The sequence below is a fragment of the Anguilla rostrata genome, chromosome 2, assembly GCF_018555375.3.
Source record: "Anguilla rostrata isolate EN2019 chromosome 2, ASM1855537v3, whole genome shotgun sequence".
NCBI lineage: Eukaryota > Metazoa > Chordata > Actinopteri > Anguilliformes > Anguillidae > Anguilla > Anguilla rostrata.
This window is the reverse complement of record NC_057934.1, coordinates 66,806,955-66,824,188: the sequence shown is the minus strand read 5'-3', so window position 1 is coordinate 66,824,188 and position 17,234 is coordinate 66,806,955. Positions and strand designations below refer to the sequence as shown.

The 17,234-nt window shown below is 48.8% G+C and overlaps 2 protein-coding genes across 5 annotated transcripts in view; one reads left to right on the top strand and one right to left on the bottom strand.

Moving 5' to 3' along the window:
* The window catches only part of LOC135248988 (growth factor receptor-bound protein 2-like), a 51,920-nt gene extending 42,671 nt beyond the window's left edge, over positions 1-9,249 (top strand). For all 4 annotated transcript variants that reach the window (XM_064324149.1, XM_064324146.1, XM_064324147.1 and 1 more), the window contains 3 exons: positions 2,615-2,737; positions 4,076-4,244; positions 4,764-9,249. In XM_064324149.1, the coding sequence (XP_064180219.1) occupies positions 2,615-2,737; positions 4,076-4,244; positions 4,764-4,949 (478 nt within the window). In that variant the 3' untranslated portion in view covers positions 4,950-9,249. The remainder of the gene's footprint in view (positions 1-2,614; positions 2,738-4,075; positions 4,245-4,763) is intronic.
* A 2,589-nt stretch (positions 9,250-11,838) lies between these two features.
* Positions 11,839-17,234, bottom strand: part of usp43a (ubiquitin specific peptidase 43a) — a 133,218-nt gene continuing 127,822 nt past the window's right edge. The window contains exon 15 of the mRNA XM_064324135.1: positions 11,839-16,636. Coding sequence (XP_064180205.1) covers positions 15,537-16,636 — 1,100 coding nt within the window. The 3' untranslated portion in view covers positions 11,839-15,536. The remainder of the gene's footprint in view (positions 16,637-17,234) is intronic.

The window sequence follows — 17,234 nt, the reverse complement described above, 5'->3', positions numbered from 1 at the left end:
GAGCGAGAGAGTGCTAAATTTAGAGAGATGTTCCACCCCCTCTCCTTGACTCTCCCTCCAAAGCCCCGCCCTCCAAACACTGCGTGCACGCCGCCTGTCATCTGAGTACTGTACATTTAAGAGGGGGTTTTCCCTTGGATATTTCCTCAAGAAGAAAAAGGAAGAAGGATTTAAGAAAGCTTTTGGGAATGAGGCCCAGGAAGTATTTCTGCTTCTGTAGGCTTTATGCTAAAAATCACCTCTAAACAAACGACCCTGTTCCTGGGGCAGAACGAACGCATGAGTGCTGCTGAATGAAATGGATAATTAAGCATCGGTGGCCGTGAGCGCGGCTCTGTGGGTCTCAATGCAGTAATGCCGCACTGAGGCTGGATGATCGTTAATGATCACACAGTGGCTGGTTTCGCAGATCGGCCTCTTGTCAGCCGTGGAGCTGCACAAAGCCAGCTGCTGACTGCACAGGGCTTCACCCAATCCTGGGTGTGTATTAGCATAGCAGCCTCTTACTGGAATCTGAAAGAAGCTCGCCCATCAGCTTACTGTACGCCAGTCTCACTGTACACCAGTCTCACTGTACACCAGTCTCTCTGTATGCCAGTCTCACTGTACACCAGTCTCTCTGTATGCCAGTCTCACTGTACACCAGTCTTACTGAACGCCAGTCTCTCTGTACGCCGGTCTCACTGTACACAGGTCTCACTGTACACCGGTCTCACTGTACGCCGGTCTTACTCTACACCAGTCTCACTGTACGCCAGTCTCACTGTACGCCAGTCTCACTGTACACCAGTCTTACTGTACGCCGGTCTCACTGTACGCCGGTCTCACTGTACGCCAGTCTCACTGTACACCAGTCTGACTGTACGCCGGTCTCACTGTACGCCAGTCTCACTGTACACCGGTCTCACTGTACACCAGTCTCACTGTACCCGTCTCACTGTACACCAGTCTCACTGTACACCAGTCTCACTGTACGCCAGTCTTCTGTCGCCGTTCTCACTGTACGCGGTTTCCTGTACACAATCTCACTGTCGCCAGTCTCACTGAATCGCCAGTCTCACTGTACCGGTCTCACTGTACACCAGTCTCACTGGCGCCGGTCTCACTGTACACGGTCTCACTGTACCACCGTCTGACTGACGCCGGTCTCACTGTACACCAGTCTCACTGTACACCAGTCTCACTGTACACCAGTCTCACTGTACACCAGTCTCACTGTACACCAGTCTCACTGTACGCCAGGCTTTTTAGCAGGAGTGAAATATCGGCCCTGTGCACGATCACAGCAGGTAAGCGAGGGGGGCGGGAAGCTTGTCCCGTCAGGACGGGTCCATCACGTGAGGCGTGCCCGCCTTCCTGAATGCCATCTGCTCGGCCCGTGTGCCCCCCCTCCCCGCCCCGCCCCGCCCCGCCCCTGCGATGGGCGCCAAGCCTTGGCCAGGGCCTGCCAGCCTGCCAGCCCATTAAGGACTGAGGGGGCAGCTGTAAAGGTCGCTGTCATGCGGGGAGCAGGGAGGTGGCGAGGGGGGCGTCCCGTACCGTTAGAGGGGCAGCCGGGTGGCTCTGGCTCAGCGCACGGATGTTTGGAGCGTCAGGGTTCAGCGGGGCTGTGTGCAGATCTGGGACTCTGGCGTCTCTTGCATGTTGGGTGCCAATCACTGGGTGTAATACCCATGCCAGAGGTGGCACAGAGCTCTCAGCATTCTCAGCCACAAATGTACCAGGCTGTACATTTACCTTATTTATGATTTTATACCACCTTGTCGCAACTGCTATACCACCTGACTGTCCCATAACACACTGCCCTCCTGGGCCTATACCAGCCGACTGTGGTTAATGCATCATTGCAGTAGACAGATTACCAGGCCCCGTGTACAGCAGCTCCTCCAGTGTGTGCTCAGACAGAACCCTGTGCTGTGTGAAGCTGGCTCAGGGCTGTGAGTAGCTGCCGTTAGCTTGCCGGTCTTGCTGCCTGGTGACCGGCTGTGCTGCGCAGGGTTGTGCGTTTTGCGCTGAGACCGGCGCAGTCGGTCTGATGAGTGAGCCACAGAGCTCCTGCTGCTCCCTGGGCTCCTGCTGCTCCCTGGGCTCCTGCTGCTCCCTGGGCTTCGCTGCTCCCAGGACGAGCTGACGGAGCACGGATGCTAAAGGGGATGAGCCTGCAGCGCCTCGCTGTCAGGCTGTGGCTCACGTTGACTTCCATGCTGGCGGCCCAGCTGTCTGTCCCTCCGTGCAGATGGTTTCGTGGTTAACATGGCCCTCAGTGCTGCTGCTGCTCTAGCCAGCCCTGCACACAGCCCCTGTCATGGACTCTGCTGCGGGGGGGCTCCCTCTGTACCCCCCGCTGGCGTATCCTCCCTCCCAGAATCCTTTGCTTTGCACCCTGACCTCCGAGAGACTTCCACTGTAAGAGGTCACTTACAGTACTGGAGGGGACTCGCTGGGTTTTCAGAACCTGACTCCTGCAGTGCCCCTCCCACCCCCCCAGCGAGACATTGAGACATTGAGAGAGGCTCTTCTTTTTCATTCATGTCCTGCAGTGTGATTCTTCTCTCTTTTTTGTGCGTGTGTTAATGTGTTACTCTGGTGGACTCACGGCTTGGTGTGCCTGCAGGTGGTTTTTCGGGAAGATCCCGCGGGCCAAGGCGGAGGAGATGCTGAACAAACAGAGGCACGACGGGGCCTTCCTGATCCGGGAGAGCGAGAGCGCGCCGGGCGACTTCTCCCTGTCCGTCAAGTAGGTATCCCAGCATCCCCCAGGGCCCCTCTCTGCCCGCACTCACCTTGTACGTGTGCCCGCTGTTCTGACGGGTCCCGGCCCAGTGCCCCCAGGGGTCATTCTGACCAGGGAAAACCCCCTGGGGGATTTCCCATCCAGGGAAGGGCATTGTGTCCATGGAACTGTGTTACTTCCTGGTCTGTGCTTGTCCACAGCAACTTGTTACCATGCACAACATGCAATAGGTTATAGCTTTAGGAGTTTGATGACTGTGAGTGACTGATTGTTCTTAATGAAATAAGTGTATGGGATGCTTTGGCTGTTTCTTTCTTGCATAGAAACAAGACGTGCATGGTTTTTACATACAGATACTTATATTTGTGGAAATGTGCATTTTGGTATTTCCATATTTCACTATTTGAACATATTCAGCAAACGCAACTGCTCAGAAAGTTAATATATTTAGCAACAAATTCCAAATTTACAACACATTCAGTGTATCCGTCGTATTTGGCATAGACACAAATTCAACATATCCAACAGATAATTTTGATTCATACTCCTTTTGAGGGCTTGCTAGGAGACTTCTGTGTGCTTATATGTAAACGCCTACAGATTCATTGCATTCATACAAATGCAAGTACTACTACACAACTCCCTATCTGTGCACCAAGAAGACAAATTTCATGTTTTTAAACATAATACTAATAAAGTTGACTCAAACTCTAACACAACAGAGCAGGGTACAGTGCCTGAGCTCCAGAGGCATGTATGCTTGGTGTAGTTCATTACAGATCTTACTTCCTCAATCTACACCAGTTCACATTGCTGCCCCCTAGTGGTCACATTCCCTCATTGCTCTTTAGTTCCTCTGTGTTACCCTCATTTACAGCTGAACTTCTGCCTCAGCACAGAGGCAATTAGCTTGACATGCCCTTTTCTACCTGCAGCTGTCTCAGACTGTGCTTTCACACTTTATTACATGTGTAAAACCACAGAAAGCCTTTCAGGTTAATAGACCATTTAATCGTAGCCCCGCATTTGTCAGTGGGGGGAACATTGCCTTCTCCCATCGCCCCACCACCTGACATTTTGATATTGGCATTTTCATACTGCGCTTAGCATTAGCATGTTGGCAGAAGTGAACCATTTCAATTTAAAAAAAAATCTTAATACGGTGCAGTGTAGTGATAAACTGGCAAATGTGCTTGGGTGGAGTTGACTCAGATGCAGCTCATGGGCCTGTCAGAGCTGAGGCCGGACTGAGCTGTGTTTCGTTGCCGTGGTGTCAAGGCTGCATTGCTCTGCTGCGCTCGTCGGTCTAACGCTGTTCCGTCTGCCCCCCCCCCCCTTCAGGTTTGGAAACGACGTTCAGCACTTCAAGGTCCTACGTGACGGAGCAGGGAAGTACTTCCTGTGGGTGGTCAAGTTCAATTCTCTCAACCAGCTGGTGGATTACCACCGCTCCACCTCTGTGTCGCGGAACCAGCAGATCTTCCTCCGAGACGTCGAGCAGGTTCCCCAGGTGAGTGGCCCTCAGACATAGAGCAGGTTCCCCAGGTGAGTGGCCCTCAGACATCGAGCAGGTTCCCCAGGTGAGTGGCCCTCAGACATCGAGCAGGTTCCCCAGGTGAGTGGCCCTCAGACATAGAGCAGGTTCCCCAGGTGAAGGGCCCTCAGCCCTGCTGTCAGCACAGGCCTCGCTCCAGAGGAAGCTGCTTCTCAGTGCTGTATTGTGGTGCACATGAAGAACAGCTCAGGATTGCATTAGCACCCGCAGTGAGCATTAAAACCCCCCATCGGGTCCCAGTATGGAGAGGCTTAGCTCCAGTGTGTGACTTTATTTTGCCTGTATTAGGGCCACACAGGAAAGCCCCATTCAGTCAGTCATTCAGTCAGTCAGTCAGTCAGTCAGTCAGTCAGCCTCACATTCCTGCAGCAGACAGGAATGTGCAAGAGGAAGTCTGGTAGCCGAGCAACAGGTGCAGAGCTAGCAGGCACGCTCAAGCAGGGCTCATGCTCCACCCCCCTTCTCTTCCCCCAGCATTCCACGTACGTCCAGGCGCTGTTCGACTTCGACCCCCAGGAGGACGGGGAGCTGGGCTTCAGGCGCGGGGACTTCATCCAGGTTCTAGACAACTCCGACCCCAACTGGTGGAAAGGAGCCTGTCACGGGCAGACGGGCATGTTCCCGCGCAACTACGTCACGCCTGTCAATCAGAACATGTAACTCCGCCCCCCCCTCCGCACCATCCAACCCCGACCCTGTGCCCCCCCCCCCCCGACCCCCGACCCCAAAGAGATTCAGAGCCACGTGGAAGAATGGAAGATCCCGGAAACGATGAGCAGGAGGCGAAGAGCAGGACGGCGGCGTCCCCTCGCCGGTGGCGGTTGGGCGGAGCCGAGCTCACGACGAAGAGCGTTGAGCGCTGCAGTGCCGTCCGCGCGCGGGACGGGACAGAAGGCCCCGGGAGCAGTCAGAGGAGGGAAGCGTACCACGCCAAAAATCCACCGTGGAAAATCACGTCCTTCTCTTCCCTTCTCCGTCTCTGGCCTTCCGAAGCTGCCTCTGCCTTCTCCACCTTGTTGCTGTTGTTTTTTTTTTTTTTTCCCCCTTGTTGTGTGTTATAATCACCACAACAGCAAATAACAAAAAAAAAAAAAGTCAAAAAACATTTCAAGATCGTCGAGAAACTGAAAATAAACCATTTTGAAAAATTACGAAAAAGAAAAAAAATATATATATTGTTCACTGCAGTCTCAAAGTCAGAGACCTGATGCAAAAGAATGATTGTACAGCAGACTTGGGTGCATAAATAATAGAGAAATTCCATTTTTAAGTATATATATATATATATATTATAAAGTGTATGTATGTGTTTGTCTGTTTCCCTTCTTGGTGCATTCTTCCCTCGTGTGAATCATGTTCTGCTCGTGTTTTCCGTCTGGATGAGACCTAGCGGCTGTGGGATCGGGTTGAATTGTCAGTTTGACTGTCCCGAATTTGTCTGAGCGATCGCAGATGTAAGACGGTGGGATATTGGGAGGATGTGGGTGTTCTACTCAACTCTCAGTTCTTTGAGGCCCTGTGTGCATAACTTGCTTCTTTAAGGAAACGTGTGGAAGAATAACGGAAGTTGGACGATTCTGTTGGAGGAACTGTGGTACATGATGTTCGCAAAGCCCCCCCCCCCCCCAATTATTTTTAACACACAGTCCCCACATGCGGTAGTGTGATGAATGTAGCCATCTTAGTCCCCTGTGTGTGGGAGTACACGGTCAGATAATTGGGTTCAGAGTTGATGAATCCGGAGGTTAAATTTTTCCGATGTTTTTACTCTCGTTAGTACATATCCGCCGTTTGCCACGACGTTTGTCCGCGTAACGAGAGCCGAATTGGATAAGCGTAACCGAATTAGCCGCGAGCGACTGGATCTGAACAGAAGGGCGCGCTCACTCGCGGCTGGGAGGAGAGCAGCCGCGCCGCAGACACGGTCCGTAGCGGCTGAGTTCCTACGGTTGAGTCCTGCTCCTGTTTGTCCTTCTCTCTGGACAGTGCCTTTTTCCATCGCTGGTGTTTCAGTGTCTCCCAACGGTCAGACCTGCAGAGAGAAACGTTGTAAATAACGGTCCTTCCCCCCCCCCCACCACCTCCCCCACCGAATTCATTTCATACCTGTCGCCATGGAATCCTTGTTATTTAAATGTTTTCCAGTCTTACCTAAGTACTAGTTTTCTGGCTTGTCCTTTTTTTTTGTTTTGTTTGTTTGTTTGTTTTGTTTTTGTTTTCAATGAATAAAAATGAAATGGTAAAAAACTGCGATGTGTTTCAGTGCAAGGAGGTGATGCCGCATGGTCAGGGAGTGAGGCCTGTGGGGCCTGTCGACAGACCTGTTCTTTGACGAGCTCGTGAAGTGTTTAAAGGAAAGAGACATGCTTTTTCCCGAGTGTCGAGATGTCTGAATGTATCAAGAGGGCTTTTTGTAACTGTACTGTTGGCTTCAGTGCGGCGGCTGAATGCAGCCGCTGCGCATGATGTCTCTATTTTTTCAGCCATTACTGTGTAATTGAAACGGGATGCTGCATCTCCAAGTCTGATCTTAATCGTGTTACTCCAGTGCTTTGAGCAGTGCATTCTCTCTCTCTCCCTCTCTCTCTCTCTCTCTCTCTCCCCCTCCCTCTCTCTCTCTCTCTCTCTCTCTCTCTCTTTAAGCTCACATCTCTGTGAGCGTTTCAGCGTTGCGTAATCTTCTTCGCAGCTCGTCGCCGCGGCGACCAGAGCGCAATGCAATCACTCTGTGGAAAGAGTAACGTGATGAAGTCTGAGAGCAGAGTGGACTGCCCTGCCCGCAATATGCTTTAATCCTGGACCCTTGGCTCGCTGCAGCCAGGAGTGACCAAGCCGCATTTAAAAAGAAAAGAAAAGAGAAGAGATAAAAGCAGAACGGTGTCGGCTGATGTCTTTTGTGTGCACGGACGCCTGGTAGCTTGCTCTCATTTGGTGAGAGCTCCGGGTCTTGTGTACCCGTGCCCCGGTGATTGGGTTATTTTTGGCCTCATCCTCTCAGCGTTCCAGTCTGGCTGCCCCACCAGCTGCATATGCACAGCCCCCCCCCCCCCAATCATGTTCTCTGCAGCCCCCCTTCTGTAGGGTGCACAATTGGGGCTGTCCTGTCTGTTAACCATTGAGATGGCCTTTTTTTAAAAAATGGATTCTTCCTGTATTAAAGGAGCAAGGGCGAGGGGCCTCTCAGATAAATGAGAAAAAAAAGGCATTGTTTCACACCTGATGAGGTCTCTGAGAAGTCCTGTGATTTAAAAAAGAATCGTATTTCTGTTTTTGTGGATGTTTTCAGTTGGGCCAGGCAGTTCCATACAGAAGTGTCTGACGACCTGCTGGTATTACAGTGGCTGGTGTGGGGGCCTTTGGGAGTTAGGGATCTAAAGCAAAAAAAAACATTTGAAATAAGTTCAGAATAGCTTGTCCAGTGACATATTTCCAAGGGCTGTACATATGAACGTCAATTTTCTATTTTATTCACAATTGTAAATTGTATAAATATTCTTTTTTTTTCTGTTGTCTTTACTTCAGCGCTGCGGCCTTGGGTTGCATGCTCCAGCGGAAATGGGTCTAAGCAGAAATGTAATTTTTCATGTCGTTTCTTGACAAACGATCGAGTGATATGCACACACGCCAGCCGGAAACGGTACAAGCTGCTTTGGCGTTACGTTAAGCCTGTTCTCTTGCTTTAGACCACCGGGCCCCGCACGCCCCTGCATTGTCGAACCAGCAGGGCATCAGAAACGGCTGTAAAGACCTAAAACATCCATCGTTGCATGAAAACGGTTTGTGCCAAGTGAAAACATACATCAAAAATGAAATATAAAAATGATGAAATGTTTTGAAAACGTGGGCCAAAAAGAGGCTCTCCTGGCTCAGTGGGAGTATTTGCCATGAAACAAGCACCCCCCCCCCCCCCCCAAAAAAAAGAAAATAAATGAATATATAATAATCACATTGGACACCTCTGTCCTTGCCTTGGGAATGCCCACAGGGGCCTTGCCTAGTACTAGTACAGTATAGAGGGAGGTCTGGCACAGTTACACCTGGTGTAGAGGGGTTTACCCTGTCTCAAGGTCAGCAGTCTCCTGTGGGACCCTAGTAGAGGGTAATGTAATCTGGGCGGATGCTTTAATACAGAGGGTGTGGTTTTATTTTTGTACCTGAGGAAGACGCCTGATGCTTTTTGGGAAAACAGGATAAAAGATCTAGAGGTTTTAATTTCAGCGCGTGGCACGCAAACTCGTACTCTACTCGCACAACATGCCGACAGAAGCGGGCGCGATCCGCAGTAACTGTTCTGCGCATGTCTGTCGCAGCCGCGTCTGTGTGGCCTAACTGTCGCTGCGTGTCCTCTCTGCCCGAAGCCGTTTGAATTGCTTCCTCAGGGTCAACACAAGTTCACTGCTAATCCCACGTGTTAATCCCCGTTAAAGCTTTCTCCACTTCTGCACGGTATGTCTCTTGAAGCATCGTTTTGTCCTCCCATGTTTGTTATTGAGGTTTGAGAGATAAATGCCTGTCTGGAGAGGAAGAAGTGTTCCGTTTTTTTTTATGACCTAAGTATTCCTCTGACAACCATGGCTACTGTGTTCTTGACTGGATGTGTACATGAAGATGCTAACATGACGATCGCAGCTATGCTGCCGTTGTTCCTCGATGACTTTGCACTCAAGTCCACTTTCAGTTATTCTCAGAATTCTTAACTCCACTGAAAAGATCCACAAGATTTCCTTGGGACTTTTTCTTACGCTATCTGCCAGATTTGTCCTGAATTTTTTTCACAAAGTGTCAGAAGCCACATAACCTAACTGCTGGAGTTCATGTATGTCTGACTAAGGTTTTTCATGTACATATACTTTGAGAAGGGGATGTGATTATCCCTTTAAATCTGATGCAGAATTTTTTTTTTTTTCGTATTAGTGGATAGACAATAACTGTGAATAATAAAACAACCATGTAGTCTGTACTGTGCATGTATTTTTCCATTTATTGTGTGTAGGTTGTGTAATTATTTATGTACACACACGTGGGGAGAGGGGACATTATATAATTTACAGTTCATGTAATAAAATTACTTTTTTTTTTCAATAAAAAAGGAATAAAGAGGTTTGAAGCTTGCAGGTGCCTCTCTCCTGCTTTTGGGATGTTGAGGAAGAGAAAGCCTGTACCTGGAACTGCTGTTTTAGGAATCTTATACAGTGAGCTCCATAATATTGTAAGACATAATATAAGACCTATTGTTTCTTGTTTTGGCTCTGTGCTTCACAATTTTACATTTGTAATCTAGCAATTCACATGTGGTTAAAGTAAATATTCTCAACTTTGAAGGGTGTCTTTTTATTTTATTTATTTTTTAAAATAAATTTTGATTTCACCTTGTAGAAATTGCATCACTTTTTATACGCAATCCCCCCCATTGTCAGGACACCATAATGTTTGGGACACAGGTCTTTCTGATTAATCGGGTCTGTTCAATTGGTTCCTCAGTGGACGTGTAAGAGAGCTTTCAGTATCCAGTCGTGATTCTAGGCTTTTGATTGGCTTTGGAGTCTGATATTGGTTTTTGTCAACATGAGGACCACAGGCTGAGAAATAAGGGACAAAATTCACTTGGAGCATCATCAAGAAGGAAGAGCACTGGTGAGTTCAGTTATTGCGAAGGGTCTGGTAGGCCACGGGTGACCTCGACGTGTTGATGACCAAAGAATTATCACCATAATGAAGAAAACACCCCGAACATCTGTCCGACATCAGACACACTCCAGGAGCCAGGCTTGGATGTGTCAGTGACTGCAAGAGTTTTCAACGGGCCTGAAAATTAAAGCGCAGCCCCAGATCGCATGTGTTTTACTAAGCCCGAAAACAAACAAAAAAACGCGAGTCGTCGATTGCCTGAAAACAGTTGCGCCGATTTGTATAGGTTCAGACTGGGTACAGACCAACGAGGACAGCAGGAAAGCCCCAAGACTGACTGAAACACACACCGATGAGGAGAAACACTCGAGGGTGCCCTTGGGAAAATAAAATACTTTATATTAAAACGTGCAGATGGCCTATCGATAATTATATCGTCGTGTGTCTGTTTTGTGCTTATTAAAAACGGATCGCTTTTGCTTTGAGCAGTCTCAGTCGTAGTAGACCGATTTGCCGAAAGCAAGCAATTGGATTTTCCTTGTTAAAAGTTTGTCATGATGTAGGCAATACAATTTTTAAGATGTGTTGTTCGTTAGAACGGGATCAAACTAGTTTACTGTTGTATAGTTCGCTTTTTCTTGTTAATCTTTGTATTCATGTGGTTATTATTGACCAATCATTATTCATATCACAGCATACGATACTTTAAATACAAAAGAATAGTAGCAACTAACAAACAGGTAACCTTCAAATTTCTGATTCGACAACCAATTCAAATACCTTCCACAAATCTGGCGTTCCCTTTCCCTTCTGAGAGAGCAGAACATCCAGAAACAGTCGCTAACTTTTTTTTTTCTGATTTCGCATCAACCTAATATTTGTTGTTGAATCATTACCTATATCCAGTTGGATTTACAGATAATCTGTGAATATATAGAATTTGTTTGACTACTTCGTTATTCTTCAGTCAAGTCTATGTCCAGAGGCAGGCCTAAACTTTGAATATTGTCAATACAAGTCAATCGTAATGGTTGCACAAGGTTAACAGTAGTGGAATCATGGTGGAACTGTCTTTTCTTGCTACAATACAGCCATCTACTGAGCGATTATTGTAATTACTCAAACACTCTCCAGGTTCAATTTCCTGTGTAGGCAGGGCATGCACACAAAACATCAAGTAGCCTACACAATTGTTCGAGACGATCACTGTTAAATGTATTTGTCTACTCGCAGACCCTGCTAAAAAGGAGTACTTTCTTTCTGAGTAAACTAAGGCCGAAGGTTGCAGGATATAACTAAATCTCTCTTCATCGCCCTTTCCCACATCTTGAATGATTTCCTGTCAATGATTATAAAATAAAAACCAAAATCTGAACCTTTCAACTTTGGATCTTGAAAAAAAATTCCCCGCTCAGAAGAAGTATCTATCAAAACAATAATTTGGTTAACTTTTTTCTTAGTAAAAAAATAAATAAAAAGAAATAATAATTGGCCTGGCTAAAGGCACTTCCATTGGTTCCTGCCTGATTGCATAAACATATCAACCAATCACCCTCAACCACCACCAATGTGTGGCTGCCACCTGGGTGATGCACGGCAGCCATTTTGCACCAGAATGGCTCACCACTCATCAGCTGAGGTGGAGAGGGAGAGGACAATTTTTTTTGCCAATTAAATCAAGGGATTGAATAGGTGGCAGGTTAAGAGAACGCAGGATGGTAATTTGGCCAGGACAGCAGGGAACTCCCCTACTCTTTGCAATGAGTGTCATGGGATCTTTAATGACCACAGTGAGTCAGGACCTGTCTCAGCAGAAAGTCAGAAATAGGAACTCAAAACTTACCAAGAGCCTAATGCATAACACAGCTCCCCCCCCCCCCCCCCCCACACACACACAATTAATCACTCAATCACAGCCAAATAGTGATAAACATTGTGTTTTATTTTGGAGTATTAAAAATAAAACAGTATATTATGTATAGCAGATATCTTGGGTGGATACAAACCACTTTTGTTGTTCCCATAGTATACCATTTCGTACCCCTTTTGGAGAGAACACCTTTGATTAAGATCTGAATTTGTGCTTTACCCTACACCCTGCCCATGTGACCTGGGGCAGCTGCTAGTCTACTACGTTACTTCACATCTATCTTTGATATTTACAAAGCTGTTATAAAATGTCAAACTTTAAAAAATTGCATATAAAACATTTTAAACCCACATTTCACAAAATAACTGAAAAAACATCCTTCATTTATAGTCCTTTTTTTTTTTTTTTACAAGTGCTCATTTTTTTTTAGTAAACATTGTGATTGATACTTCCCATGTACACATGTCAAATGAATCAGGGAAAAAAAAAACATCAAAGTAAATGTATTAAAAAAACAATACAGACTTTGTGTCTTGATCAGCTTTCTATATATCCTCTGATATTTTTCCAATTGTGTTACAACAGAAATACAACAGAGTGGAACTAGGATTATTAAAATCATTTTAAGAGACAGACTAAGCTATCCCCTTATTGGTGCAAGATTATGAGTAAAGTAGCCATGTAAATATGTGGAACAACCAAGTAGTTCATTTTAATTTGCTACGAAAATATGTAGCTATAACAAAGTTAGTAAAGTTTATTTGAACAACCCTGTGCCGAACGAGAAAGAACTCACAGAAGGCGAGAGTGATGCTTCAGAAAAGGTGGGTAGGAGCACAAAGGATTCGCTTTCATGGGACAATAAACTGCTAAATCATTGTTTATAACCAAGGACACTGGCTAGCATGGAGTGCTAGCAGAACCAGTTGGTCGTACAGACTCAGGACCGTGTGATCAAGGCAAACCGGGCTGTTATGGACAGACACAAGCCAAAACCATGTCTGAAGTAGACAAGAGGGGAAAAAATCCAATCAATGGCAAGCACATATATAAGCATCACCACTGGCCTTCAAAGAAAAAAAAACAAAAAAAAAACTTTGTGAACATTTTATTTGTGAACAGTTTAGAATAGTTTAGAATATGAACGTAAATTTTCTTTATTATTGTGTAAAGTAGGCCGATAGCAGTGGGAGTTTCTAAATACCCCCCTCCCCTCCCCTCCCCATGGTTAATTGTGCTGTTGTCAGTAGTCAGCTTCCTTTTTCATATCTATACAATGCAAATTCAAAAGCAGGTGCAGGCGAGAGCAATGTCTGACAGGGAAGGATGTACACTACAGGATGCGGCATGTAGAAGTCAGAGCAAAGAGGCCGTTTCCGGACGAAGAACCCTAACGCGCGTTACCTCTTTTCATGTTCCGATGGGCGCGTGCATCACATACTGCAAAAGCTGGGCCTCTCGAACCCGGCTCCATCCATCGGTGCGGTTTGAGGTGTACCAGCAGACCAACGCAGTGCACTCCGCTGTTATAATGACCACGCTTTGGCATAAAGACTGCGCTAGAGACGGACTGTAAATCACTGCACACAAATTAAGCGCGATGGAATCTTCTGGACAAATGATCAAACGACCGAATGTGGTCATGGCACAATGTGGTTTTGGAATTCAGAAGAAGGTCGTTGCCATAGTTAACACAGGTTAAACCCAAAGACATTGAAGACATTATTACTGCCCCACTGAAACTGTCTGCACTCCAGCTTTCATACAACTATAATCACAGGGTGAAATACAGTAACTCACTGTCAAAGATTTATTGCTTGTTCTACCAGATCAAAATATTATTTGATAAAAAAATACTATGGTCAATGCAGCTTGATTACCAAAACACAGAATAATTGTTTGACCGCAATTAATACACGGAACTATTTTAATGACTGTATGCATAATATACCCATGCTGGGAACTCCAAATGAGAGCGAATGAAAGCAGATTTGCACATAAAAGGCCCGAGATTCCCCTTGGCGGAAAACAGACGCTGTTTAGCTAATCTTTCACAGCGGGAAACACGAGTCAAGATGCCTCAGTCACCTCTCGTCAGCGAAACTTCACAACTTCGTCACAGGGAAATTCGGAGGGAGAGGACAAAGTCCACGGCCCTCCGCAGGAATTCCCCCACTGATTTCTGACAGTCACCCAAAATAAAATCTCGACTCCTAAAGTGCGTGAGCTGGACTGTGAATTTCGCGCACACGCGCGGGCTGCCTGGATCACATTTAGACTGGATCACCGTGTGCGCCCTAGCTGCTGCCTTTCGCTCACAGCTGGTCTGCTTTTTCCCTTCCGTCCGACACGCAGCCTTTCCTCATCCCTGTGAACGCGAGACAATGGCGCATCTGATTAAGCAGAGGAGGAGGACGAGGGGGGGAAAACCTTGAAGCTTCAGACGGTGTCCAGCTCTCAGTCAGCATAAAAGAGCATATTAGACAATGCACTCTGGACAACAAACAGAAAGAATGGTGCACACGAATCGTATGGTAATAAGGTCTGTCGAGCGCTCGGCCTCAGGCCTTGCCGTTCACATTTTCTCTCTGTGCATCGAGTAGCGGCTGCAGTGCTGATAACACTAGACACAATAAAACGCGGTATAGAAATATTCAGATACAATCTCCTTCATTTGTAATGAAAGGAACACAGCGCATCGGACTGCCCGTGCTTCAGCGGCTCATTAGAGATGAAAGATCCTTTCCTGATCTGATTGTCAGCAGAGAGTACTTTCCAACCCAGTCCTTCCACCTTTTTTTTTTCTCCATTCAATCGCAACATAAGCAAAGGTGTTCTTTTTGGGAATCAAGCTACGATTTAACCCTCTCCCTCCCGGCCGCTGTGCTCGATGCAGCTGGCTTTGTAGAAAGTGCAGAGAACAGATTTGCAATATGAAAAACTACGGGAATCTAGCAGCCATTTTGCAGTGCAAACACAAACAATCATTTGATAGTTCATAGTTTTCTTTTATAATGGAGCGGTTAAATAAAATATTACTCTGATATATATTTTTAATCTTCATTTATGTACAAAGAATGTAGAGTGATTTGCTTGTGTTGCGATACAAAACAATATAAATAATTCATCGATAATTTCCACTTTTTCTAAATCTTTTTTTTTTCTTCTTCTGCCCAGATACTTATTTAATTAATACTTTTGTGATTAAAGAAAAGAAAAAAAAAACTGCTGGACAAAAATAATGTCTTATGTTAATGCTGAGACACGAAGTGACCAGAATTAGTGGGTAATGCGTGTGACCCGAACGTGCAGTTACAGTGTCGAACAATTATACAGAAGTCTGCTTGTCTGAACTGTATTGGTAGAGGCACTTGCTGTCAATTGTCACAGAAAAACCTTAACAAAAAATCAATAAAAAATACTCTTTAAAAAAAAAACAGAAACAACTGATTATCTCAGGATATATACTCTCACAGTTTACAGTACTCCCCCTTACCCAGTGTATGCGACCTGTGAATGCTGGGTAAACGAGGGTGGTTGGGGGGGGGGTCAGACCCCCCAATGCTGCCTCTCCTTCCCATGATGCCCACGGTCGCCGCTGTGCCTGTGGAGTTAACTCCGCAGCTGGCCTAAACCTCAGAAGAAGAAGACCCACACAAGCCTCAGAGGAAGCAGACACGCAGGCCACACCCTGTGGGCGGGGGCTATTGCTTTGATTGGGCGCGGCCGGCCGTGCGCGCTTCTGTTCCTCAGAAGCTGGACTCGGGCACGGCCCTCTTCCTGCCCAGCGAGGTGGTGCTGTAGCGTGCCCGCTGCAGCGTGCCGTGGCCGGAGGGCTTGTCCGCGGCGAGGCCGCTGCGCGGGGGGGGCGGGGCCGCAGGGCCGTTGCGGTGCAGGGAGGCGGTCCTGCGCAGCGCCAGGTCCGGCCTGCTGGGGATGCTGGACGAGCTCTGCGAGCGCTTGATGTCCGCGGGGCCGCGGGCGACCCTGCCGTTGGCCAGCTCCGGGCCGCCCCTGCCGCCGCCGCCGCCGCTCCCCCGGGGGGCGCCGTTGGCCTTGCCCTCGGCCGCCCCGCCCGTCGCCCCGCCGGGCGTCCCGTTGGACAGGGACAGCCGGGACGCGCCGCTCTTGGCCGAGTCGCCGGGCCTCCCCGCCTCGCCGTCCCGCGGCCTCCTCTGCGCCTCCTTCTTCAGGAAGCCCGGCTTGAGGAAGGACAGCAGGCCCTCCTGGCCCCGGGGCTCCTCCCCTCTCCTCCCCCGGCCCTCCTCGGGGCCTGCCGAGTGGCTCTTGCTCCTCCTCAGCGTGGAGTCGGAGCTGGAGCCGGGAGGAGGCGCCGGGGCGGAGCTCCTGTGGGGCTGGGGGTCGGCGGCGCCGCCCCCTGGCTCCGGCCTGTTCTTTTTGGAGGTCCTCCGGGGCAGGGTGCCGTCGTCCCTGGGCTTGCTGCCCCGGCGCTGGCCCTCGGGCGTCCGGCCCAGGCAGCTCAGGCTGCCGGCGCTGGGGGAGCTGACGGCGGCGGCGGCGGAGGCGCTGGGGGGCGGGCGGCGCGCTTCGGGCGCGTCCTTCTCCGTCGGGCCCGTCATCAGCGTGACGATGGAGTCCTTGGTGCAGCGCGGCCGGCGGCCCGACTCCAGGTACTGCACCAGCTCCCCGGGCGCGGGGGCGGGGCCGGGGGCGGGGCTGGGCGTGGGCGCGGGGGAGGAGGCGGGGGCGGGTTTATGCCGGTCCTTGGAGCCGAAGGACCAGCGCAGGGGCAGCACTTTGCTCAGGGCGTCCCGGGTCTTGGTGGGGGTCCTCATGCTGACGCTGCGGCCCTGGAGCCCCCGGACAAACGGCCGGGTGTCAAACCCCCCTGGAGCACAAACACGGCCTTAACACCACACTCAGCCATGTACACTTACACAGCTCCAATACGAGCACAAGCAGGGCCTTAACTCCACACTCCACACTCAGCCATGTACACTTACACAGCTCCAATACGAGCACAAGCACGGCCTTAACGCCACACTCCACACTCAGCCATGTACACTTACACAGCTCCATACGAGCACAAGCACGGCCTTAACGCCACACTCCACACTCAGCCATGTACACTAACACAGCTCCGAAATGTGCACAAGCAGGGCCTTAACACCACACTCCTACACTTACACAGCTCCGATACGAGCACAAGCAGGGCCTTAACTCCACACTCCACACTCAGCCATGTACACTTACACAGCTCTGATACGAGCACAAACACGGCCTTAACGCCACACTCAGCTGTGTACACTTACACAGCTCCGATACGAGCACAAGCACGGCCTTAACGCCACACTCCACACTCAGCCATGTACACTTACACAGCTCCAATACGAGCACAAGCAGGACCTTAACTCCACACTCCACACTCAGCCATGTACACTTACACAGCTCCAATACGAGCACAAGCAGGACCTTAACACCACACT